The sequence below is a fragment of the Strix aluco genome, chromosome Z (assembly GCF_031877795.1).
Source record: "Strix aluco isolate bStrAlu1 chromosome Z, bStrAlu1.hap1, whole genome shotgun sequence".
Lineage (NCBI taxonomy): Eukaryota > Metazoa > Chordata > Aves > Strigiformes > Strigidae > Strix > Strix aluco.
This window is the reverse complement of record NC_133971.1, coordinates 70179555-70207211: the sequence shown is the minus strand read 5'-3', so window position 1 is coordinate 70207211 and position 27657 is coordinate 70179555. Positions and strand designations below refer to the sequence as shown.

The following is a 27657-nucleotide window of genomic DNA, read 5'->3' as shown; positions in this document are numbered from 1 at the left end:
GAAATCATACAAACTATCAAGTGCCTCCACCTGTAACTTCTGAAGTAACAACTGCTTGGGTTAAGAAAGTCATAAAAAAAGAACAGAAGTTGGGCTACAAAAATTTATTTCCAAAATAAACAAACGGCTGCTTTTGATCTTGAAAAATCAGACCTCAAACTGGCAGCTCAAAAGATGTGATATCCAAAATCCATGTTTTAAAAATTTTTGACTTATATGTCAAACAAGTAATATAAATTGCCTAAACAATGCAAATCTCATTTTTGTGTCTCTTTATCTGTGAAAATCAAAGTACTAACTTACTGAATGATATTTAGGGTTCAGAAGCTGTCAGAGTATCATAAAAAGCCTAGATACTGGTTTTACTTTTCTGAGAATGACAGAACCAACTAGTTATGTAAGTATTTTCTAGTCATTTCAGTCATAAATATATTGTATACAGAAGTGGTTTTTATTGGTGTTTCTCTTTTGTTATCTCCAGCCTGCTTGAAGTAAGAGTTTGGTCCTACTGGTTGTCTGTAGACATAACTACTAAAACAGAATTTACCTAGTACTTAAAGGAAATTAGAATTTAGCCATCTTTGAGAGAAAAGATCCAATGACTATTTAGTGATTTATAAATATCCACACAGAAAGGTATGTAAGGTCATAGTCAAGACTTTAAAATTAAGTTATTTCCTTTTGATCCTCTCTAGAATTAATTGAATCTGTCAGAAAAACAAATGACTGCTGTTGCAAACAAGGTGTTTGTTGGACCTAGTTCATACAACTGCTTTCTTTATTGCTGCTAAACCAGAGAAGGTTGAATCACCCATATAACATGAATAGTTAGTTGTGTCTAACCAAGATCTTCTATCAAGGATCAGCTAAGATTTATTGAGATTTGGAAAAAACAGCTGAGGCCTGATTCAGTAATTCTTACTCCTCCCAGCACAGCTGAAAAACTAACAGAAGTCCTCTGTTCCAGCTCCATAAACTTCAAATACTTCATGCCTTATCAGTTCTCTTTGTAGACCCCAGTATCCTTAAACCTCAAATGCCACTAAACCTGAAAACTAATCTTTAAGTGTATGGTAGAGATGCCATTAGTTATATTCACATTTGATTTTTTAAAGAAGTATCAAAACTAATCCAACAACACAGTAAATCTGCCTGTTAATACGGCATCTCTTTTTAGAACAACTAGATTTTCCATTGTGCCATTCCAGTGTTGATGTAATAACCCTGCAAGTAAAATACTTTTAAACAATCCTCTCTGTTCTGGTTTGTACTCACATAGATTCCTAGAGCTTAACACCACACTTTCTATATATTGCACACTGTCTCTCCTTCAGCCACTTCCCCAGCATTTCAAGGATGTAATAGTTTTCTGTTTTCACAAATACAGAAAATACTGTTCTTATATCAATTCTAATTTGTTGTCCCATCAAGGAAACACCCTGTGACTTGATAAGGAGAGGGAAGGAAAAGAACTGTTGAGGGGTGACTCAATCTCTGAGCTGATGCATCAGCCACCTCTTCCCTTCCCAATACCATTTAGACATCTGGTGGCTGGGAATGGGAATGTATGACAGATGTGACCGTGGCAATACCCACAACCTGTAACAATTACACTGATTGGAAAAGCACCAACAAAAGACTGTGGTAGCAGAGCTTGCCAGTACAGGCAACGTGTTAGCAGCACCCAAGCTGACAGCATGCTTAGGATTTTGGGGGACAGGGCATCTTTTCTCACCCCTTCACAGATGAATGGTCAAATGGGAGATGAAAGGGTCTCAGACCATTTCCTGGAGAAATCAACAAAGGTAAGATTAGTCCTAGAAGGGATAAAATGGGGCCTACTCAAGGGTGTAAAATGAAAGCATTCAGTGAAATGAGATCAGAGAGTAGTAAAAATACTCCATTAATCAGAAAAAAAACTGTTGATCACCTCCCGAGAAACATACTTTGCTTTTTGCATCTTTTCATAATGCACAGCCTAAAAATGTTATTGCTGCTGCAACTGTTAACAGACAGAAGAACAGCAGTCTGTGCTGTGGAGGCAGCAAGGGGAGACGCAAGCCAGGCTGGTAGGCTGGGGCCCCGCTGAAGGTATGTGCTGCTATGTGCCGCTATGTGCCATTCCTGGCAGCCCACCCAAGGAGAACGGGTGTGCTGCATAGCCAGAGGTGATGAACAGACGAGGAGGTCTGTCAGGGAAACTTCCACCCTAACTGCTGCCTATCTGCAACTCCCTCTGACAGCTACAGACTCAGATCCCCCTCTTCCCCCCCCGCCCCCACCTTTTCCCTTAGGCTTTAATTTTGCTTGTTAAATTCTTGTGTCAGGAGCAGGGAAAGGTAAATGACATGGGTAAAAGGAGGGGGACAAACCACTTCAGCAGAGTAAGACAATTGAATGAGCTTAGAAACTTAGATTCTTTCTCGCCACAAACTCACCACCACCACCTGGTAGTACACTTTTACATTTAGGAAAAAAACTTGTCATTCTTACAGTGAGGGAAAAAGTTACTGCTAAGACTTAATGGGAAAAGTTCCACCCCTACTTACTAGTGAATCCACAACCACTCCTCTGCTGTTAGGGGAGGAAGTTTCTGGTGTAAGCAAGAAGAGTTAGATGAATTTTTGTGAAGCTGTACTTTCCTGAGCAGAATTTATTTCCTAATGGTGTCCGAATAGTCCGTCTGAGGAAATTCAGCCCAGCAGTAGTGACACTCTGCCTTGCCTTACTTCATGTATACTCAAAACAAAGGGCTATGTTTAAGACACTCCTACTGCAAATTTCCAAAAACTTTCAGTGGATTTCTCTGATAACCTCCTCCTCCACCACCATTTTAAGAAATGAAACACATTTGAAAACTCAGGACCTACTCCTTCAAAGCCCTGAGCAGTCTTACAGGTGATTCTTGTGACTGAGCATTTGGGACATGTTCAGCGTCTCAAAGCCCTAAAAATGCTTAAATAAGGGGCTAATAAGCTCAACAAATGAAAAACATTAAAATGGTGAAAAAGCTAAACCAGTCCCTATCTGCATAATGGAATTGATTTTTAAAATCTCACTTTCAAAAGGACTGATTTCCATTTTTTTAAACTCAGCAAGAGCCAACCCTAGCAAACTCCTTAGACAGCATCAGAATTGCAGTGTTTGAGTTCCATAAAGTAAATGAACAACTCAGAGGTATCAATGAACTGCTTTAGCTGGCAGAACAGAAGCTGAGAAAGAAGAAAGCATTGATATGCAAAACGTGAGTTTCTAAGTAAAAGCTGGGCTTGCAGATGCAGGAAACCATTTATTCTCCCTCAGCAGCTGGGTTACTTTACAGATACGGGCCTCAAAAGTTATGGAAACTTTGACAATTATCTTGCAATGTCTTAAGAGAAATGAATGAAGAGCAAAACAAGGTCAAGAGCAATCCTTTTTTTAAGCCCATCTGTTAAAAATTCACTATCTAGATGAGAAGATGGCAGCATCTGAGAAAAGTAAATGCAGTATTTCATTGCTTTCTAAGTCTTGCTAGGAAGCCATCAAAGACAGCAAGGACTTCTTGTTTAAACAAGCCTGAGAAATAGAGAGAGGGAGGAAGAAGACTGTAAATAAAGTAATCCATATATAAATACAGACCACCCAACAAAATCTGCCATGGTTATCTAATTCTGAATGCTGTAATGAATGTATCACCTGATTTTGATTTTACCTGGTGAAGCTAGGCAAAGCAAGTAATAGATGTTCTTTTCTAAAAACAATGGATGACATTTTAGTGGTTCCTAACTTATATACGTATCAGTGATATACACTCCTCTAGCATCAATAAATCCTCATTGCAGGTCTCCAACTGCCCTTTTTTTGCATGTTTTTCCATCTCTTATATACATATAAAGGGTTACAATGTGCAAGCAAGGACAAATTACAGATGCATATGAGAAAAGATTGAGCAACTCAGACATTAATTTCTGGACACCCAAACGTTCCTACACATAGATTCCACATTAATCACTGCCTTAAAAAGGACTTTGATCATGATGTTTTCATTCTGAATAATATCAACATGTTCATACATGAATATGTTGAAATCTCGCTGGAAACTTTTTGTTTGTCATTTTGCTATGCAGACTTCATTTTCTGAAATTTCAGTGACTCAGTCTACCGCATGGCAGCAGGCAAAACTAAAAGACTTCAGGAATGGTATATTTAACTTACACTCATGTTACAGTAACAGTTACAGCTGTTGTCTCCACATATGTTCCAAAGGCAACCTATCATGTGCTCACGTGAAGAGAACAGAGCAAGGCTAAGCAAAATTTATCAGGTAAGAAAGAATCAATTTTGGTGGCTCCACTCAACAGCTTAGCAGTGCAATTAGGACAAAATGGCCCATCTCTTTTAGTACTTCTTAGGAGATGGATCTAGGCTGAAGTAACTTCTGTAAAGCACAGGTACCACAAAGCCTGACAAAACAAGCCTTCTCCTGATTCCCAGTGAAGATCTCCAGTATGCTGTCAGCTGCTTAAGATATACATTGAATGTTTGAAATTGGGCCACAGCTTTAAGAGACATAAATAACTTCCTCCAGTAGAAGAAGTGATGCACTTTCAAAAATATTTTACACACTGACACTGGTCTTTGCCACAAAATAAAACAATTCACTGTCACATCACCTGTAAGAAAATACATCTAGGTTTTTGCAAATCAGCAGAGCTAAATACTGCTAACCATTCAGGATTTAGTTGCCACAGACATCTGCTTAACAATGCAAAAAACCAATGAGGCCTTGACTTTCTCTATTATTCACTACCAAATTGCCTATTGAGAAGGAAATGGTAAACAAATTATTAATGCTTATTGGTAATATAACTGCAATTGCAAACAGTTTACCATTTTACAGTTTAATGCAGGCAAACTTAAATCCCTGAAAACAGCAGTATTTGCCACATGTGTTAAGAAAAATTGTAGCCCTTACTTCCTGTGGGTAGCCAAGGGTTCAAGGAGAATGAACCAGGCTACAGCAGAAGAAAACTAACTACTGAAAAAGTACAGTTTGCCTGCTCTGCACCAAGGTCAGACAGTGCTATCAATTGCTTGTGCAGGGGAGAAACTCTCAAAACTTTCTTCAAAGAACCCTTCCTTTTAGAAGAAATCTCTTTCTGGCATCCTTAATATTTCATATTCCTGAAGGAATATTATCACAAACAAATACAAGAAGACAAAGAGACAAGGGGAGAGTGAACAATACATGGTTCAGCACATAATATTGACATTTTCCTTCAAAACAGTTGGAATGTAAAATTCTTGAAGTTTTCTCCAAGTTTGCTAAAATTACATTGGGAGTAAGGCAGTACAAACCACTGCAGTAAAAATCAATATGTTAAATCCATATTCGCTGCTGTCACTGGACATTGGTTATAGTTTTTAAGAGCAGCAAATTGGACAAATGTGAATGAAAGGATTAAATTCCTACTGAGGAATGTTACACACTACAGTAGTTGACTGAAAAATGCCAATCTTTCTAGAGACTTGTTTCTGTTTAGTTGCATATATCTTGGTTTTTGCACTCAACCCAGCTGTGATGGGGCAGGGTATTCTTTCACCTGCTAACAGGATGTGAGACTCCAGGCATGAGAAATGGGAGGAGCAGAATCAAGGGCAGACAGAAGTTGATATTACCCAGATCTATGGTAAACAGTGATCACATACCTGCAGCAGCACTGAACACAGACTTTAACACTAACACTAATCAGTATCATCACTGGCCTTCTGTGATGGGACCATGCGTAAGAGCTAATAAAATAGCATGTAAACTTACTTGGAGTGAAAATGCTCGTAAAGCAGGAATAGGGATTAAGGCAGCCATAAAGAAAGCAGTAACATTGCTGATAGATGTAAGGGCTACACTTGCTCCTGTTCGCTTCAAACATTCACCTGTTCTGTCCTGCAAAACAAATGATGTATCTTAAAAGTCAAGTGAATAAGCTCATGTCCTGCAAACGAAGGGGTCATCCTACAGATATAACAAGGTAACAGTGAAAAAATATTACAATGAAATTCTAAATACAAGTGTGCATTTGAGAGTATGGGAGAACAAACAATATACTAAGTATACTGTTCAGGAGAGAAGCAGATGACACATTAATTGCGTATTTTTTGAGTGTAGAAAACATTATCAAAGCTGATTCTAGCTTCAGAACACAAAACTAAATGGGTACTGACATTATATCAAATACATCTGTAATTAAGTAGGATGTATCTTCTACCAGTGGAATCACTTGGTGTTCTCATTTTGCAAACAAAATAAGCATGTATGAGGAGCACAGGGGCATAACATAGCAACACATCTTGAAGAAGTATGTAACAAAACAAAAAACAACCCAAAACGCATGCACCACACACAAAAACCGCAGAGAAATCAAGAAAACACATGACCCTTTCCCAACCCAACAGACTATTTTGAAGCATACGGAGGTTATAGTAGTGAGGTTGTAATGCCTGCATTCCAAACCAGATGGAGAGAGTACATGAAAGACATTACTTGTACAAAACAGAATGGGCATATATATACATTGCTTTTAAATCGTTTGTACTTTGGATATTAAACTTTGGACTGAGGGTAAAAAGGTCAATAAAAGGAGAGGATCATAAAAGTGACAACACCTTAGATTTCATAACATTAATATGTTACACTTTGAAATGTCATGGTCAATTATAAACATCAGAAAACAGAGAAAAATATACAAAATAACTGAAATTTAAAGCTGTAACAAATAAGTAAAGGTTGATACAAATAAAAATAAATGTTTGTTTTCTAAGCTGTCTTCCTTCTCTTTCTTTTCACCTCTTTTGTGTTCTTCCATTTAAAAGCATTCTATCATTTAATTGTCAGACATGTATTTTGAGTTTGTTCCTAAATTTACATCAACTTTTGCTGAAATTTTGGGCAGAATTTGGATGATGTAAATTAGCCTTTATGTGACAGCTCTAAATTAAAATTGCTAGATAAAATAAATCTAAGACACTATTAAAAAAAAAGACAAAAAGAATGTGAACATTCCAAAACATTCTAGACCAAACACATTGCCACTTCCTATTTTGACAGAAGAAAGAATTTCCAGATCCTAGGAATAGCTATTGAGAAAAAAACTGGGTTTTTCAAATCACTACTAATTAATACTGGATACAGTTCTCTTTTCCTATATGAAGTCTTTTGTTTTATCTTCCCACAAACCCCCATTTTGTCATTACCTCGAATGGAATTCTTTTATTCTGCCCTGTTTCGCTAAATGCATGTGCCAGAAGGAAAACATCATCTACACCAACTCCAAGAGCAAGAAAAGGCAAAACCTTGGTGGAGAAACAAAACAACAAAAACCAAGAAGGTTGTTTTATGATCTGCCATGCAGCTAGCCATTAAATGGCTAATTAAAGCAACTTTTACATTACACTGTACACAAATCCTAGGGTAAAATGAAAATCAAAAGGATGCAATGCAGCTATTAACTTTTATTCTGGAATACTGCTAAGGAACTTGCAGTATACCATTTACAGGTACAGAATCCCTCCAGAGGTAATTCAGGTTCTGGGTAGACAAAGAATATCTGATAATAATTCAAGTTATATTCAAAATATTTTCAAAATTTGAACATCCTGATATATTCAGATGTAAAGACAAAACCTGCACCTTATGTAAAATTGATGCCTCCATTCATATTGAAACAAAGAAAATAACCCAGAGTCTAGTAATTATACACGCTACATGATAGCTGCCTTTTTCTTTAATATCATTTGGCAGCATGATCACTTAATTTCTCACAGCATAAGCTATGAGATAAGAGAAAGGCACAAGTAAAAACCTAGAGCCAAAACACTTTTGCAGATTTTCTTCCCTCAAAATTTCAGTTGTGTTCATTTACTAACAGAGTACTTGTAATTTAACAGCAGACTTGTGTCTCCTCAATACCTGAGTTGTGGCAGCATTAAAGGAAATTCCAATCAATGAGCACAGGCCCAATCCTGCAGCCACTGAAAGTGCAACCAGCAAGACTCCTGCCAGCCCCACGGCACCCTGAGACTTGGCACAGTCCCACCGCAGCATTGTTAAACAGGCGTAGGCAAGCTAAAGCAAGTGGGGGGGGGGGAGAAGGAGTTGGGAGGGAAAAAAAGCAAAATATTAGAATGTATCCTCCTCTAACAGCCCTCTCTCCCCACCCAAAATACACATCCTTACAAACATTTTTAAACAGAATAGACACATCACAGATATTACACAGAGGAACAGGTGACAAGCCTGAGGCAAAAGTTTACAAAGTGTAGCTTTTATTTTAAATACACCTAAAATGTACTGGACTACTCACTGCTAACAATAAAACAGATATTTAAGCCCTGCTCTACTATCAGAGAAAATTAAATAAATTTATTTTATTACCATTAGTAAGTAGCCACTAGCTACTCTGATAACACTGACATCAGAAAATGACTTTAGGATGTCATCCAGGGTGGTCGTAGTAAAGGAGAGCACCTTCTGAGTGGAGTTTTGTGCAACACTTTGATGAACAACCTATGAAAAGAAAAATAAAACTTGGTGTGACTAAAGAAGAAAATCATTACCATCTTCTACAGCACACATCTGAAATGAAGTGCTTCTGCCATAACATTCCTGCGAAAGCCCACACCCTACATAAAGATTATGCTGATGCTACACAACTGTGTTTGGTAACTATTTCTTGCAAGCTACTGATTATCAGACAAGAATTTGCATCCTTCAGGAAAGGCTACTGCATTCTCAGCCCATTCCAAGCATTCAAATTGAACCCTCTTCCCATAACTCCACCACAGATTTGTTGCAGGACAAGCTTTGCTTTTAACCCAAGGCTAGCAATCTGGGGTGCTCCTCTTTCCCCCTGCCTGGCCATTGGAAGAGGTCAGAAGCAGCACAGCAGAGGTCACAGTTTGGGACACAAAGGCCAGGCACTGTCACATAGCCTCCCCACCCAGGCTGCCGCTGGGACAGCAGTCCATGGCTGGCTAATGTTTTCCAGACACCTTGAGAATAACCATGCCAACCAAAAGCTTTTAAATTCCAGCTAGCTCTTTTGTTCCTTCTCAGCCCCAGCAAAGCAAAAATGTCCCAGACAGCAAAGAGCAAAACCTTCATGGTTTCTCATATGCAAATAACCAAGCATCTTAACTGGAAAAAAAAATATATCAGCTTAATAACTGGGAGGCAATGACTCAGTTCTGGTTTAAGCACCTTCCTTGAAGAAATGCTGTAAAAAGCCGTGACAGAAACCAGCAGATCTTAGCAAGACTTTATAGTGTGATATCTAGGTTATTTTCAATTTTACCTCAACATACATCCTCTGCCAGGCTTCCAGAATTGCTGCCGCCTTATCCTCGTTCCAGTTGATATGTGAAACATATTCATACCCCTTGAAGTGCTCATACATTTGTTTAGGAGTCATTAACTGAAACATGGTTTGCAAAGCCTGGGCACTGTGACATGGAGAGAAGGGAGATGAACAAGACGCATAAAATGAGCATTTTCAGGAAATTATTTTCATGGCATTGTCCCAAATGAGACCCTAACAGGAGCTTGTGTAAGTTCTTGATTTTATAGGGCACATGTTTGTATTAAAATTGAACATAGTATAATTATTCTACTGTGTGTCTGGTGCAGCTGTACTGGTCTATGCAGTATTGAGGCTGAAATCTGGTTTCATTGAAGTTAATGAGAGTTTTGCCATTATTTTCAATAGGATCAGTCACAGGAGCAAAGAATGTAACCCTACAAATCAGTTATAAAGATCACAGCTGATAGACAGATTACTGTGGGGATGTGCCACAGGAACAGTTATTTCTACACGATCTTGTCAATGCTGTTGGCAATTTGTCATTTGAAGACCTTGGACTTTTTCATCCTTTGGAGGGAAATGCCAGATTAAACTCCTCATGCCTGAGAAGCTGCGAGGAGTACACAATGGCACTAATTATACATCCTGAATTTCCACAGTATGCAACTGTACCCAACAATTTTAGAAGCTTAAGGAACTATTTCATTTTTCACTAAAAATATGTTCTTTGGCTACTTGTTGAAAGACTTATCGATGCTTAGTGTGAACGTAGAAAAGGTCAAAATTCATATTAAAAGTTCTAGTAAAAGTTCTCTGTATTAAATATGGAAGAAATATGCTTCATTTAGTTTAGTATGGCCTACATTTTTCAGAACAGTTCTATTTCACAGGTTTTTTCCTCCACTGAAGTCCAGTGTTTCACAACTTCTTCAAGAAGTCTGAGACAAGGGGGTTTGTTTTATCACTCAAAACTGTATTCGACATGTAGAGACACAGAAATAAGACTTTTCTCTGTATTGATCCTGAACAAACAGATCAGTGGAGATTTTGGAATTCTGAGAAAAGTCAAATGAGTGAGCACATTATCCAAATTTTTTTCCCTTTTTTCCTTTGATCTTATTTCAAAACATGAGGTGTTCAGTGCTTTAAACACCGTTCAGTGCTATACATGCATTCTAAACAACAAAGTTGCCAGGAAAAAGGTTTCATTCTGAGGTTAGAAGCAGGAAGCAATGATGCCTCCTTAAATTTAAACAACTATCTAATCACTCTCTTAAATTCTGTTCTCTTGAGGCACGGCCTCCTAAACTGAGATTCATAACACACATGAAGGGCAGTAGATTTTGCATGATCCTCCCCCTGTGCCCCAAAACCCAAACTCTAACAAAGAAAAACTTTGAGATTTTCTTCAAACATTTGTTTACCTGACAAGTTTACCAGAACTGTTCTTGACTGTACCACCTATAATCAACTCCTCCTGCCAATGCATGTATTTTCTTGACAGTCCATAGCATCCACCACTCAAAACAAGGGCTACATCAAGAGGCTGGAAAAGTTATAAAGAAGCAAAGAATCAGTTTCCTAACTTTAGACAAACTCATACCCTAATTCAACACCCAGTGTACTATAATAAGAGATATTAAAGACAATCTAGAAGGTCTACAAAAAGAAATGTGTTCAACAAAACAAGTTAAACAAAACAGATGGATTACCTGTTGACCAGACAGCAATTTCTCCAAAGCCTGATGGCATTGATAAAGGGATATATAAAATTTGGGCCCATGACTTCAAATTCTTCACAAAAATCAGCAAAAGTGGTGCTACTTGAAGGAAGGCTTTGCTGCGTGGCATGAATGTACAGCAGTAGCTGTAGTCCAGTAGTGGCTATGTCCATCTGAGGCATCAGGTTTGCTGAAATGCCACATCACCACATTGCCACACCAGCCACTAGCTGACAACTGTACTCTCACTCTGAATACGCATGATTAGACACTGCATCACAGAATGAGGTAAAGTTTGCAACTGTGGGCTAACAGCATATAACAGGAACAGAAAAATGACATCACTCAAGAATACAAACTACATATTGCTTGGAAGACAATGGTACCAACTTCTCTCCTCTCTGACGTCCCCCCTCGACCCTGGCCTTCCTTGAAAAGATATGCACAAGGACAAGCAAACTTACTTTGGTGGAATTTTTATTAGGAGCTGTGACTGGGCAATCGGGATCAGCAGGATTCAGGCAGGGTCGATCCATATAACCATGACCAACCTCTGCTTTATTCAGCATTTCTTCCCAGCTCTCCACTTGGTAGTTTATTTTCTTTAACTCTTCCAAGAATTCTAAGGGGTCAAAGTTGATCCACTGCAAAGGAGGCTTCCCTCTGCAAGAGGAACCAGGAGAAAATAACACACACAAAAAAGACAAAATAAGTACTGAAACAAACATACTTTCAAAATTCGTATTTGCACAAATAATTGAGTTATCTTCTGTTACAAGCTAAAACCTTTTCTGGTACGGTTGTTTCGTAAAATGTAAGACATGTTTTAATCAGATTTCTTTACGTACTTTTCTTGCAGCCCAGTTGTAATTTTAACAAAAATACTCAGTTCTTACAAAGTTAATGTATAAAATGGAATATTCACAGGTTAAAAATACTTCCATTTACAAGCAAAGCAAAACAAACCATCAAGAACCTAAATAACAATAAAGCAGCCAACTGCTGCTTCAAAGAATTTGGGGGGGAAGGGAGAGGGAAAGAAGAGAGAGGGCTGAGGAAAGAAAGCCTGTCTCATAGTATCAGATTACTTCTTGCTAGTCTAATAATCATCTTGCAAATGTAATCAATCAATATAGCTGATCTTTGTTTATCTATAACAATACTGCGCTCCTTCAAATGCCCTGGCAGCTTGACTATCAACCATCAAGCTTTCCTTCCACCATGGCTGTCACCACTATCACTGTCACATCTCCCACCCCCATTTCTGAATTTGTGATGTTGACAGACTAGAAAGGCTTTTGGCTGCCTTATTCTGTGGTTCAAACCACACTGTATCTGCTTAACCAGGCTTAAGTCATTATTCCAAATCTCCCAACCAGAAAACACAAACCCCCTTATTTCCCCATCTAAAACTGTACACTAAAGGTTAGGAGATGGCCATTGCAAATTGCTTTTACAGAGACATGCAAACCAGGACAGAAACAATAACTCAAATGCTAACTCTTGCATAATTAACAGAAAATGCCTGCACAGATTAACAATTAACTCTTTAAAGGATTCAGAGCACATAATATCACACTTGTAAACTGTGAGAAACCGCCCATAAAAGATACTATATGGTTTCTTTAATGATCTCATAAGCAAAGGATTTGCTCTTTATTCCTTAGGAAGACTTGAGATTTAATCCAAGACATTTTCTTAGGAACAAAATTCCCAGCCAATGAATGTTTTTGTATGTTATGGGGGGGAAAAAAACCAATCAACCAAACAAAAAGGCTAACCAAACCCAAGTTTATTTCAGGGAAGAAAAAAAGAGAGACATAAAATTCTTAAAGCTTGAATTCAGAATTTACATTTTATTTTGCATGCTAGCAGAATGTGAAAAATAACACAGGATTTAAATAGATGCCTACAAATCACCTCCTAGAAACAGGAAAATCTTTGTTCAATAAAAAAAAATCCATGCAATTTTCTGTAGAGACACTAACTTTATCCTTCATTTTTCTGTTAAACCATAATCTGAATAAACAATGGGAATGCAACTGAAAAACCATACACAGTTATATGATTAAAACCAGTCAGACCAGAAAGTTATAAAAAAACATGCTTACAATAGATAGGCAGTTCCTGACTGTAGTTTTGCTCCCTCCCAAAAGCAGTCCAGAGGAGTGATAATTAAGCAAGGATAAAGATATTCTATGATCTGTCAAAATCAGAAAGGGGAAAAACAGTTATACTAGAATATAATCAAATCAGCACAAACTGCATCATGAGAATACACAAATCTTGTAACTAAATGCCTGCGACATGTACCTGATCCATGTAACCTGCTTCTGTGATGAGTTCTCCTGATTTATAACACAGATGTTCCAATTTCCACTGTCTGTAACAAATATAAACAACAAATATTTTTTCTTGTACAATTACTGAAAAGTTATTTTTAAAATGTAACAGATTTAAAATTGCAACTCATATACACAGTTTGGCCTCAAGTAGCAAATCACTGAGAAAGGCAAATATTATTCAGCATAGATATACTACACCTCACAAAAAAAGGCCGTTCTTTTTGTAGTTACAGACTAGACATTTGTTTCAGTTATTCTCACATTCTCTGTAAAACTCATTAAAAATAATGGAGCTGCTTTTGGGTATAGAGGCTAGTCAACACATGCTAAATAAAGGGACAGAAATCCATCTTTGTACAAATGAGTGACTTAAGATACCACTCAGTGACACAAGTGAGAGAGAAGTCAGCTCCAGCTCAGGGTACTAGAATATTCCCAGCTGACCCACACGTGCAGGAGAAAAGAAACCATTAGGATTTCTCGTTTCTTTTTCAGCTATGTTCCTACCTCCACTGCCATAACTTCTAACACCTTAGACAAGGGAGGAGCTGGGTAAAAGATGACTGGAGCCTTGGCACTAGTTCACTGAGGCATCAGCTGGATATGCTGAAAAGATGTGCTGACTTCATGTTTCACAGGCAGCACCCCTAGGCACACCATCATGTAAATAGCAACCCTGGAGGAACCACTTTTCAGGGAGACATCTCACTAGCACCTTTATAAGGTGCACCTTTATTTTTCTGTTGGACAACACACAACTCCCAACCTTCAGTATGTGCACACAGACACTCTGAAGGCCAACTCTATCATGTCTATGTTATTAAACACCTATTATTCCACTTACTGCCATTTCTCACACATTTGCATTCCCCTTTATATCCAAATTGTTGGAAAGACAGTAACCTGTGCGGCTGTTCACAGTCATTCTGCACCTCATGATGGTGTCAGCAAGTGAATTCAACTCTAATATGGAAGGATTTTCAATGTTAGCAATCCATCCATAAGGTCCTATGTTTAAAAGCACAGACATCACTCCTTTACCAAGACAAATGCTGGTTATTGTAGCACTGCTCACAGGGTTACACTCTCAGAATCTCTTCCAACACTTTATTTGTTAAAAGCCAACTTGTCACTATTATCATGCCATGACATCAAGTATCAGAAACCAGTGACATTCAAATCAAAAACACCGTCCTAAGGGGAAGGCTCTGAAGTGCCAACCACTTAAAAATACACGGAGGGAAGCATGTGCCCACTTTTCACCTGTTACAGATGATCAGAAAAACTTTTGCTTTTCCCCTTACCTGTTGTACATATAGACATGTACTCTGCTGGCCTGAAGTGCAGAGTCAAGGTGCTGTCGAAGCGCTTCTGTTGTTAGTACATTAGCACCATCTTCCTGTGGAGTCTGAATCATGAGCTGGGGGTTAAACATGGCTTCTTCTCCAATCTTCTGCCGTGTGTAATTTAACTCCTGACTCACTCGTCCACCAACTGATGGATAAATATCAACAGCTTTGTATTAGTCAGTAACTGCTTATTCTGGATTCACTTGATAAGCAGTCTCCTGTCAGAAAAACTTGACGAAGTGCATGGACTATCCTCTCAAATTGATCACAGTATAACTCTAAAACTAATAACAACTTTAGTAATCACTGAAACAAAACCCATATTCTTCATTAAAATAGCATTGTCTCTACTGCACTATACATTGATGTGTAAATTGGAGCCTCAGGCAGTTTTTTCTACATTATAACCATCTCCCATATGTAAAAATTAAAAAATGAAAGAAAAAAGAAAAACCTTTTCCTTGCAGAGCAGACCAAATACTATGTTACAATTTCTTACACTTGTATAAACAGTCTGCTCCAATGGCACACTTCAAGATAAATGGCTTTAATTTACACTCTTCTAAATAATTTGGCAAAGGCAGAAGGAGAATGTTTCTCTTCAATTAAAAAAAGGGATGAGGGAAAGAGTAAGTGAGCACGAGTGCTTCTTTCAGCCTAAATAAAAAAGAAAAAAATACCACGTTCACATAAGGAGATGCAGTTTTGAGTGTAGCAGAAAGGACTGTCTATAGTTAATTTACCCCAGTGGTCCAGTACCTGCATAACACACTGTGATATAGATCATTCACACGCAACATCTGTTTTTAAACCCACATGCACTGAACAGTGTGCTCCATATTAAAACATGGTGGGGAAAAAAAGAGAAAAAGGCAGAATGAGGCTGCAAAGTTGACGGGCTCTAGAGGGAGCCATATTCAATTTGCCTTGCCAGAAAATATTATGTAAGAATGGAAAATTATCTTCCCTCTTACAAAAAAAGCATTCAACTAGAGTTCATATACTTTATATAACCTCCCCTGTAGTCTCTCTAGCAAACGCATGTGGGAGGCGGGGTCAATTAATTCATCCCATTAGCTGAATCAAGACCACATCGAGATGAGGAGGACAAGAATACCACCACCATGATTCCATCCCTTACAATTTATTACCTCTATTGCTCTGCTAAGTCCAAGCTACAAACCTGGTCTAATTTGTTACATCTTTTTCAGTCCTAGTCAGCTTGGCAGTGGCCATCTGAATTACTGCCAAAGTTCAGTTCTGCAACAGTGTGAGCAGAAATTAGGCATATACATCTATCTCTTCCTAGGCTGTATCACGGAAGACTGACCTGTAACCAGTTGGCAGTATGGCAGATGACATTCCCAAGGCTGAACAGGGACATACTTTTTCAACCACTTGGGCCTTCAACACACCCATAACCCCACTGGGGCTAAAGGGACCACCAAGCAAGAAGCTAGGCCCCTGCATGGATAAAGCTGTCAGAATGAGACCCTCAACAATTAAACCATACAGTCATTCTGGCTCGAAGCATTGCTTAATTTCTAGTTCAAGAATTCTTTGAATAAAAGTTTCCACAACATGCTCAATTTTTTCAGCCTGTCATATATGGCATTACCTCCTTCATACCAAGTAACAGTGACCAGCTCACAGTAAGAAAAAAATCAAAGCACAACTTCCTTACCTATAGTCACTTTATAACTTAACGTTCCTCTTACTACAGTGAGAGAACATACAATCACTGAGACTGCATATGCATGGTAACAAAAAGCTATCATTAATTTGTATCAAGAATTAAATCCTAAAATACTTTCACTCATCAGGCTCATGTTTACGCTCACTGCTGTCTTTCTCCAACAACCAGCACTCTATGATATACTAATAAATTTTACTTCATCTTACAGGAATATGGGGTGAGGGTAAGGGAGCAGAGTTATCCTGACCTGTATGTCTTGGAATCAGAGCCTTCTTTTGCAGTCCTTTACACTGCAAGTGCTTCCAAAGACAAAATGTCTCTCTCCCTCTTTTGTGTCTCAATGCCAGGCAAAAAAATAAAGCCCAGATTTTAAGAGGACTGTGGAGTCTACCACTAACTTCTACTCCTGGTACTATATTCTCTCCCATTCCACCCACACTTTCCTTTGGAATTTTACCATGACTTGAAACAACAAATTGTACTTCATGCAAGACAAAGGGAGGCATTCCCATCTCTGCTGAAAGTGACCAACTGTTTACTATCAACAGAAATTATTCCTTCCTAATCAAGGTCCTGTCAAACCACATTAACTTCACAGAACAGGGCAGATTTAGCTAATCAAAATTGCATCACACAAGTCAGTCATCAGAACAGAAGCTGTTTTTTCCCCCTTTTAACATTCAAAACAGGAATAGCAAAGCTACCCAAGAAGGTGGGCACATGTTCCAGAACATGGCAGATCTTCTCTGCATCCTTCTTAAGGCATTACACCATTTAATTATTTCTTTGATGGGTCCCTTATGTACATTTCTTCAGCCACATAAAGGTAACCAAGGGCAAATGTAGATACTTTATACAATGTAACAAGCACAAAGAAATAAAGATTGAAGAGGAAGACTGCCAAAGTCAGAGTATGTGAAAACACAGGGATAGACCAGAAGGAAGTGGATACATCAGTGGCCTTTCAACATGTCAGAAGAGCAAAAGGGAAGGCAAAAAAAAAATTTTAAAAGTTTCTACCAGTTATGTTTTCATTCATTTTAACTGAAAGTTTGCAAAGATGACTGGAGGCTGCCATACCCAGAGATCTTAAGCCTCCACAATCAGCACAATCAGCTGAATATGCATGTTTTAAAAATCAAGCGCTCTTGTTGCCTTCTATTTTTTTCTCCAGATGGTGCAAAAACCTAGGAGAGAAACTGCTAAAAATGTCACTGAAATGTACCTGAAGCCTCTGGCCTCACTGGGCTGAAAATACACAATACTATGCTCAACACTTGCACACTCTGTTGAAAATAATTCCTTACACTTGAAAGAAAAAAACCCAAAGCATTGTAGCCACTATAGGACAAATCATGTAATGGAAAATATGACCAGTGAACAAAATGCTGGTGTTTTGTGGTTTTCCTTTATGGACTCTGTTTTCTTATATTTGGTGACAACATTTTACACTCAAAATGCTACTGACTTAAATTCTATGTATGCCATACAGTACCAATACTTCCCATTTTATTGCATATCGAAGACAGAACTATTTCATTTTAATATTCTGGTGACAAAATCCATACATCACTGTCCTTTTTCAATATATCAAAAGCCACTTGACGGCATTCGAGTCCTTTATTACATGATTCCTTATGATTTAGTGCCTAGACAACACAGTTGGTGGCACAAATTCCCACAAGCCAAAGTGCTGACTTAAAATTAACAGATTGGTACATTGTCTCATGGCCAGTAGTAACACAATGCAGCAGTTTGTGCACTATCCTTCCAGCAATGTCATCAGATTCTGGGTGTCTGCCTACTAGAAATTACATACTATGCCATCTATACAGTATCGCTAACAAGATAAAAAAAATCACAACCACCTAATAACACCTGTCCTGGCATAATTTCTCACTTAATATACCAGTTTTTAATTCTCAAGAATGTGTTTGAAGGCCAGTGTTCAACACAAGACAGTTTTACTGACAGCATCTTTGTTGCTGAGTATTAGTTCCTGTTAAAACACTTTTTTTTCCAGAGAAGAGGAAAGTCCCTTCCCCCACCCCCATCCCCAATATCCACAGGCTTCCCTCTCAGCTCTTTGCCAGAAAACGTGAGATTTGCCTTGAGTAAGTCAGCATCCCACACGATGAAACACACTGATGCTGCTCCTGAACTTCCCCACTGACCTGGTCAAGGTATCAAATTCTTTGGTTTTCTGAAGGGCCTGAAGAGAGCAGTAATTGTCAGTATAGACATTGGGTTGCTAAGAACTATGTAAGGACCGCTGTGTCTCCCTCCCCCAAGTGCAAGGAGTGGCTGTCAGGTGGTAACAAGTTTTAGTCACCCTTAACTTGAGGCAGACCTGAACCCATGACCTATAGGGGTCACAGTCCCAGTGCTTCAGTCATCACACATTAAAATGCTTCAGTGCATCTTAGGTGAGAAGCACCCAGAAAAACAAAACTGCTTGCACCTAGTATACATCTGCACAACACTGATGCACCCTCCAATGACATAAGAGTAAAACCATACTTGTTTTCATTGGTGCAATTTCTGACAGATTTCCTACCACTGCCTTACTAACAATTTTGAAGTTACTGGCTCATTCAGCTCATGCGCTCATTTCCAGTGCGAATGTCACTGTCCTACCTACACTTTTCTCACAATTAGCATTCAAAATTTACATGGCATTACATTAACACGCTTGTAAAGAACTCTGGAATCCACCATGGGGAACTGCAGTCCCTTCCACACAGAGTAGTCTCAGGAGTGAATTTGACCTCTGCTACTCGAAGAGATCAATCCTAAATCAAGCACTGAGTGATACCCAAAAATCACTGCTTGTTAATTTACAGTCTGGTTGCTAAAAAGGCATGAAATAATTCTTTTTCAGAGTATCTTACAATGTTCCATTTCAGGTTACTGGAACTGCATCACATAGTCTGAGGTTTTGGGTTTTTTCAGACATGAACACTACCTCTATTAACCATTCAGAAGTTACCTTGTGCACAACTGTGCACCGAACTTAGTAGAGAGCAAGTTCTCTCTAAAAAAGAACATTTCTGAGAGCCAAACACTTGGGATAAACATGTTTGCTTACCAATGTGGGAGACAGACTTTGGGAAACCAAAGCCAAGATTTCCAGAAATACCTACTGGTTTTGGAGCCTAAATTCTTCCGTCACAAACCTGAGGTGCGTAAACAGAGCAGTTTTCTGGAGAACCTCCCTTCTGAAGACTAGGAGCCTTAAGGTGAGCACTTGTAGGGGGGCAGACACACTTCTGTTTTGTTTGAGCAACACCATCTTTTTCATTACTGTAAATGTGTAGCATTAGTGCAATCCAGCCCAACCTTTTTACAGTGATAAAGCAATAAAATCATACCTCTAATAGTTATGGATACCTCACACAAACAGTGTTTTCACTTCATCCCTCCAAAAGATGCTGATCCTTTTTGATAAATCAGACATGTAGATTAGTACCCCTTAGAACACTTATATTATGGCCTGAGCAATAACCAACGCAGGCAACCTCTGCACGTGTTATCATCACAACAGGAACTGAAGACAAATAGAAAATAAAAACTCTTTGTGACTCAGTAACCATATAAAAACAAAGACTGAGAATAATATCCCAATGTGTTCACATGAGACTCGACCTTTTCCAGCAAACCCAAAAAGCAGCAACATGCAGAGAAAGACAAGAACAGCCCCGAGTTGCAAGGAGACCAGACAGCCCCTTGCTACGCAATGCGCTCCACCCCGGGCAAGTGCCGATGAAAGCTGCAGGCACCTTGCCTTCTCACCCTTCAGCACCCTCTCCCGGCTGAGATGGGAACCAGGAAGGGTCTTTGTCTTCACCCCTCTCTCCCTGGCATCCTACATAGCCTATCTCCCTAGGCTTTGACTGATGTTAAGGGCTTCCTCCTATTCCACTTCCTCATGTTGTCTCTCCTTGTGCTGTTCCCATGTGCATCCCTACATATACAGGTGTTACTCAAAAACTAGAAAATGAAACTACTTTTAGTCCATTACAATAGTATGCAGATAAACCAGCCAGCTACAGCTTTGCTTCCCTGTCCTAATTGCATACTGGGATTAGAAGTGTTCACACCCGCCACACAGCAGAAGACAGTACCTAATGACATCAATGGCAGTTTCCTTTTTTACTGATAAAGGAGCACAGATCTCATGAGAACAAAACACAGCAGCCAATTACTTCTCACACAGGATCGAAACCTCCTATAAAGAAACTGAGACTCAAGAGTTGAAGTTCTCTGGCAGATATGAAGATTGGGTACCCTTGTCTCTTATTGGGCACAGAAAAACAATGACCTTTTGATTTAAAGTTTCCTGTTGCTCTCTATAGAGCTCTGTCTTCGCATTCTTTCGGATGTTTCAGTTTGTCTGTGCTGCTCTTTGTCAGAATATAGTTTCTCTGCACACAGACAACATCAGTTAACATCCTGAAAGAAGAGCTTGGAAGACAGCAGATTCCTCAGAATTATCATTCTCTAGGCCTGACTGGCACAGTACAGGGTAAAACTGTTTGGTGGGAGTTAGTACAAAACACTTTCACTGAAATTTAAGTTTAGTCAGTACAAGAAATGGGACTGGTTGACAGGCCCACTTTTTAAAACTTTTATAATGTTGTCTACTTGTAGAGTCAGAACGGCTATTTGTTTATGGTTGATCTCTGAATTTAGTAACTACTGGCTGTAAGAGATTATCATGTATTACATGTATTCTAACAATGCTAAGGATGGCTCCCATAAACCCATCAGGATTACATTATAAGAAGGTTTTGGCTACTTGCAATGTTTTTTTTTTCCCGCTCATGTATTTAACTATGTAAAATAAAGACTTCATAGGGAGTGACTGAAACTGAGCTACCAAAAAAAAAAAAATCTGTTGAGAAATGATGAGCTTACAAGAGCTAGAACACGGTGGTAAGCAATCAGCGTCTTAAAGTGATTACATGGTTGTTCAGTGGACTGTACAAAAGCTCAATGAAAAATTATCATCTTTATCATGTAATTAGACATGATCTATGACAGCACTGGACTACAGGCGGCCAGGAATTCCATGCTGTGTCTACGTTTTCTCACACAGCATTTACTCTGCTGAATACATGTATCTGCGTTTGTATAGCTCACATAGATAGCAGCAGTTGTGTCTGCTCAGGTTAAGACAGCCTGTGACCTACCATCTCTCTTCCCAATGTCCAGGTGGACACTCTACACTTCTCCTTCTCCCCCATTATAATGTCCAACAAAAGGACACCGTCTGTCTAGAATATCATCACATCCTAATGTGAAGAAGATTTAACCATCTTCAATCTCTCTTTAGCACCGCTGACTTCTAGGAAAATCTAGAAGCAGTGTAGCCATCTCAAACATTTCTGTCAGAGTGAGGATTAGGTAACACCAGGTTCTTCTTTTTTTCTTAAAAAAAGAAAAAAAAAATCAAAGATAAAAGACTGTGGCCTACAAATGCAAAAAAGTTTCACACATCCCACCCAACCAACAGTGCACTTCAAAAGGCTGCTTTTTATCTCCCAAGCCATCATATGATATGAGTTAAGTTACTCCTCACACATGCTGGGGATGACTCCAGTGTTGCTGTTACAAATTTCATTAATGCTGACACAATTATGAATAGTAAAAATAAAAACACACATCAAAGATGGCTTTTCATTCTGTCACAGTTTGACAAAGTTTAAAGCTGCGACAAGGACACAAAGCTGTCTGCATACTCAGGAAGACAGCTCAACAACAGCTGCCTCTGCTTGTAGTGGGAAACCTTCCCTGTAATTTTAGGAGCGAAAACCTTTTCTTTCTAAAAATCAAATAAAAGCTGATTTTACAGGTATGCATCTGTATTGCCCATAGGGAGAAAAATACTATTCTGATTGGGTAAAATAGATTGCTAAAAAAAAAAAAACCCGACATTTTTTGATGTATTTCTTGCTTGGTATCCGTCTGGGTTGAGAAACTGGAAAAGTGCAGTAAAAAAACCCAACAAACCAAAATGAACTGAACAGTACAAACTGAAAAAAAACCCCAACCATGCAAGCAGCTTTGAAATGTACAGTAATATATATAACTAGTGCATGCAATTCAAACTGTCCAATTAAACACAAAATGCAGTAGCTGCTTACTGAGCAGCGACACATGTCCTTGGTAACAGGATATGGGCTGTTCACCTCTGGGTCACTGGTTCTAATCCAGCCAGGAACAATAGTGACCACAAGTTGTTTACCATCTGACAGCTGTTTGCTAGCTTATGTGAAATGACTTGGTGGTCTCAGTCCATTTCCTAGTGGGCAGGTGTCCATATTATAGAAAACCACCATCACAATGGGCATCCTTGTTGACCATCCCAACAAAGAGACTGAGGAATTAACAGGCATGGAGAGCAAACTATCCTTTCTTCCAAAGACATGGTCCCTTCAGGTCAGAGCTAAGCCACAGCTTTCGGTGGAGAAGCCCAACTACTGAATTTTCTGGCTGAAGTAGCAAAGGAATAAAGGACTCTAGACTGCATTTTCACAGAAATCAAGGAGATGGCCTATAGTCAAGATAGGCAGCTAATATGGACTATTGCAACTCTCCAACAGTTTATGGTCATGTAACAGTTTACACGCGCTGAGGAACAAAACTGAATTTTTATTTTTCTGTAGTTTAAGAAAACATTTCAGCATACTTCATAACAGGCCAAAATCCTCAACTGTACGTGAAAGTGACTAAGCTTCCAGGCATTCTGCTGAGAAGGGTATGTAAGGGGCTTCAAGGTCTAAATCTAAGGATTTCAAAACAGCTAAATATAATTGTTTAAGTTACTTTAACTCAAATAAGAGCTTCTGCTGGGTAATATGTTAAAAACAATTTGCTGTGTTGTTCCACAGCAGTCAGCTTTCCTCTAGGCCCAACTTTTCATTTAACCTCTCAGTGCCCTTCCCTCAAATATGTAATTGTTTTCCTGTGTGGTTAAAAGCAGCATTTTTAAGTCTTTTCATCTGTACTCCTGGGATAGCACAAATTTGATCTGTACATGGAGTGGCACAAAATTTGAATTCAATTTTTTTAAAGGAGCAGCAAACAGCAATGAAAAAACTCTTCATCCAGAATCTTTTAGGGGACACCATTTCCCAAATAGTGCTTTTAGGAGACAGCAAAAGTAACATACAGAAAAATGTAAGGAATGAACATGTTATGAAACAGGGTACAGTTTCTTTCAAGTATTCCCTGCCAGCTGCTTGTGTACCATCTGTTGTTGTCTAAGCAGCTTCCTTCTGAATGGCTTTGCACTGAAGCAGAACTGCTCTCACTGTTGGACACAATCAGCTCAGGTCAGCACTCCCCCCAGCACCAAACCTGCTGCCTGTCACAGCTCCCCCACCTCGATATTTCTTACTTGCCACCAGCTCCCAAGACAGTGCTGCATCTGTCAGGAGGCCCATTTTTCATAGTTTGTTTGCTATTCACACAGAGCAGTAAAGAGTGCATTTAATTTTGTGCAGGACGCAATCAGAGATTCCCATCAGACACTCCAAGAGCGTGACCATATGGCCGAGTTTATTCTGAAGCAGAAAGGGCTGGGAAAGAAAAAAGCTAAACAAATGACCAAGCACACCCCACAACACAACCTTTATTTTCCACTATGGCTGCTCTGATCATGCAGGTAATTTCCCTGCACTACCAAGCCCACCAGACTACAATGGTCTGTTCTCCCTCTGGACGAGCCATCCACGAGAAGCTGCAGGCAGGGAAGAGACACGCCCCTGCCGTGGGAATACCGGCACACGGAAGGTTTTAGGAGACGGTGCCGTTAGCCGGTATCTCCCCAAACCCGCCCGGAGCCGCCGCCGGGCGCTCTCCACCAGCGCCCCCGGCCCCGCAACGAAGGGAAGCCCATCCTTCCCTCCCTCCCTTCCCTTCCTCCCCGCCTCGGCTCGGCCGCCGCGGTGCCGGGCGCCGCGGGCCGGTCCCTCCGCCGGGCCCCGAGGAAGGGCACGTAACGGCGCCGCGCCGAGACGCTGCCAACGCCGCTCCTTCCCGTCTGTGCAGGGAAACACACATCGCTGGGAGCCACTTTCATGATTTTGTTGCGAGCGGGATTAGCTGGATTAGGGGCTGATTCATAAGGACCCCCTGCGGCTGTGAGGAAGTTTCATCACAAGGTCAGTGTGGTGTGAACTATATTCTGTCAACACCACCACTCCTTATAGCAGACTACAAAAAATACAAAAGGGGGGGGGAAAATTGCAAGTGAAATATATGAATGAAGAGTTTACAGCAACAAAGAGATTTACAGATTTCCCCATCAGCTGCTTAAAAAGATGTGTGCCCTTCAACGCTGTGCTCCTTTAAAACAAGAAAACCGTATTAGTCATCTTTAATTTATAAAGAATTTAGTGGTTTAGGAGGTGGGAGGAACCTGGGGAATAAGTGTAGCGACCCACACACAAAACCACAGAGGAACTTTGGCACTTAGTCTAAAACCAGTCATGCAGCTCGAAGATTGTTGCACTGTTGAGATTTTATTACATATAATGCTGTCACCTTCAAGACTATTTAATTCCTAGCCCCCTAAGTGCAATAAGTAACAGAGACATTAAAAAAGAAAAAAAGTGGGTTGGAATGCAAAAAGAAGGTGAATTAAAGTTTTTTTGTTTGTTTTTGATCCTTAAAGCATAATTACCAACCTCATATTTCCCTCCCGCCCCAAGATTCCCCTCACCCCATCATGACATCGCTCAAAGACAGCAACACTTCTGTAGCCAGCATGATGCAAAGTAAAATCTATAGTGAAAGAGGGGGACTTTTGTTTTGTGTGTGTGTGCGTGTAGTTTTGGGGGGGGGTGTTCTGGGGTTTTTTTGTTTTTTAAGATCAGTCCCTCTTGCACAGGACCAGGCTGTTCAATCAAAGCCTTATCTGTTATATTTCTGTCTGTCTTTCTCTTCTGTTTAGCGCATTCACCAACAAGAGAAAAGGGGGTAAAGCAATGGAGGCTTTGACCTGCAGCTGTAACACAATACTTTCGCACAGCCCTGTCGACCCCTGACATAAATTTTACACCGCAGCTGGCATTTACACACTTAACATTACCATATGTATAGCCTACTCTGTGCTAATTATGCTAATCACCTGTCTAACTCTCTGCTGCGAAAAATGGTTGTATTTAGCAGTCCACTGCCTACCAATACAGCTTACTGTGTGGCTGAAATGTACATTCAGACGGCTCTGAATGGCAAGATTTTTCCACGTTGCTGGCTTCATTCAGACCACAGAAAAATTTATTCAAGTCAACTGGTTTCGGTCCGCAACAAAAAAGTTACGAGAAAAAAGTGAGTGTGTTCCTGCCCTAACATTCTAAGTCTGCTTGCAAGCAAAATGATAAATCAATTGGTGTGGGAAACAAAAAGGGAGAAAGATTTCTTTTGCAAGCCATGTGAAACTGTAGCCTATTTAAAAAAAAAAAAAAAAAAAGGAGAAAAAAAAAAAGAAAAAAAAGAATAAATAAGGTCATCCTATTTCCCCAAATCTCTAGAAAGAGCAGTTAATAGATGTTTACACCTGATCACAATTCTCTAAAGTTGATAGCTTTTATCTACAGTTGGAAGTCATTCTAAACATGTTTTAGTTTTGTTTCTTGATCTTAATAATCTGCACCAGAGTATCATATTTTCTATTATCTACCACTTAAACAGCATCAGCTTTTAAACAGCATGGGCTTCTTTCCTGAGTATGGGGAACCCTTCAAGAAGTCAGTGGAGTAAGACTGGTGTAGATGAAATCAGAATCAGGCCCATGTAGAGAGGCAAATAAGATAAATGCACAGGAAATACTCACCAGGAAAAGTGGTGCAAGAAAGTATCTTCTTTAAGTATAATTTTTTTACCATTACAGAAAAGTAACTCAGGAAGAAAAATTTGAAGTTGTAATGGATAGGAGGGGGTTTAATGTTATCATAGTGTCAGCAGGAAGGGAGGGAGAGGTTTAAATGAGTTCCTAAAGCTTATTTTTCTTCTGGGTATCTCACTGAGGAGATTACACTTGGATTACGTTCCTATAGCTATTTAAATACAGTTTATCACACACAAATAAATTCCTGTAACCCCTTTCCCCTCTTCACACACCCAAGGAAGCTATGGCAATTCAGAGATTTGTCAGATAACCCAAACGTAAATCTGATTACTGCCTCATCCTTGGTAGTTTCCTTTCAGGTTAGATTTGTGGAATCTCCTCTCAACTAGTTTTAAAAGTTATGAAATGACATGTTCATATACAAAATGAAAAAATGTGCACATAAACCTCCTATATCCACTACCACATCTGAAGAAGATAAGCACACTGGAAGGTAAGTCATTGTTAATATACAGCAAAAGGTACTTAATTAAAAACAAGAACAGCTCAACAGTGTTTATACTCGGAAGGTGCTGTAACATACCCAGTCTTTCCATTACACAGCATGAGGTCAAGAATAACCCTATGCCTCTGCCTTCCCTACTTCCCATCCTTTGTCCACTCTGTTTCCATGTGCACGAGACTGCTGTTCACAATAAGGTAAAGTAACAGGTTTTGTCTGTCAGCAATGGCCTTTACTTTAATATTTTACTTATTACATGCCTGTTTGACTAAATTAAGCAGCCTCAGCCAGGACACATCTTGCTTTCTAGCATCTCAATTTCAGTTATTATTATCTGCCAGTCCAAAGCACTGATTTATCTGTGTTCTTTCAGCTCCAAAATACCGGTTGTGCAGCCAAAAACACAAATAACACTACAACTACTGTGCTTATTTCAGAGCATGTGGATTTTTTCCTTTTCTTCTATTTTTTTTTTTTTTTTTAAACTAGGAGATGGACCACCCTGCTCTCATGGCACAGAACACTATTTACATTGCAATACTTGACTGTGTAATACATCTGGCATTTTTGGGCAGGATTCCTGAGCTAGGGGCCAGAAGCCCTTAAGCAATGATTTAAGGGGGGGAAAAAAAATCATATAACTTAACAGTGCTCATTTCTAGTTTGCTGCACTTAGTTTTTGGTTACTGACCGAAAAGCAGAAATGCATCGGACTGGTAAACAAGAGAAGGCTGTTTCTTTTAATTTATCTCACTGTTAGTAAATGAAGACTGTATCACAGTTTAAGGGCTCAGTTCCAGCTTCAGGTACATGGGTGTACAACACTGCACATGTGCCCTAAAAACATCAG

The 27657-nt window shown here is 39.3% G+C and overlaps 1 protein-coding gene across 4 annotated transcripts in view; it reads right to left on the bottom strand.

The window, feature by feature from the left end:
- PTCH1 (patched 1) overlaps positions 1-27657 on the bottom strand; it is a 74284-nt gene that overhangs the window by 29930 nt on the left and 16697 nt on the right. For all 4 annotated transcript variants that reach the window (XR_012621521.1, XM_074811698.1, XM_074811697.1 and 1 more), the window contains 10 exons: positions 14709-14898; positions 13373-13442; positions 13171-13262; positions 11524-11722; positions 10763-10884; positions 9333-9480; positions 8414-8545; positions 7949-8104; positions 7234-7332; positions 5801-5926 (listed from right to left, as the gene is read on the bottom strand). Coding sequence is in view for 3 of the 4 variants with exons in the window: in XM_074811698.1 (XP_074667799.1) it covers positions 5801-5926; positions 7234-7332; positions 7949-8104; positions 8414-8545; positions 9333-9480; positions 10763-10884; positions 11524-11722; positions 13171-13262; positions 13373-13442; positions 14709-14898 (1334 nt within the window). In the remaining variant the exon portion in view is untranslated. The remainder of the gene's footprint in view (positions 1-5800; positions 5927-7233; positions 7333-7948; positions 8105-8413; positions 8546-9332; positions 9481-10762; positions 10885-11523; positions 11723-13170; positions 13263-13372; positions 13443-14708; positions 14899-27657) is intronic.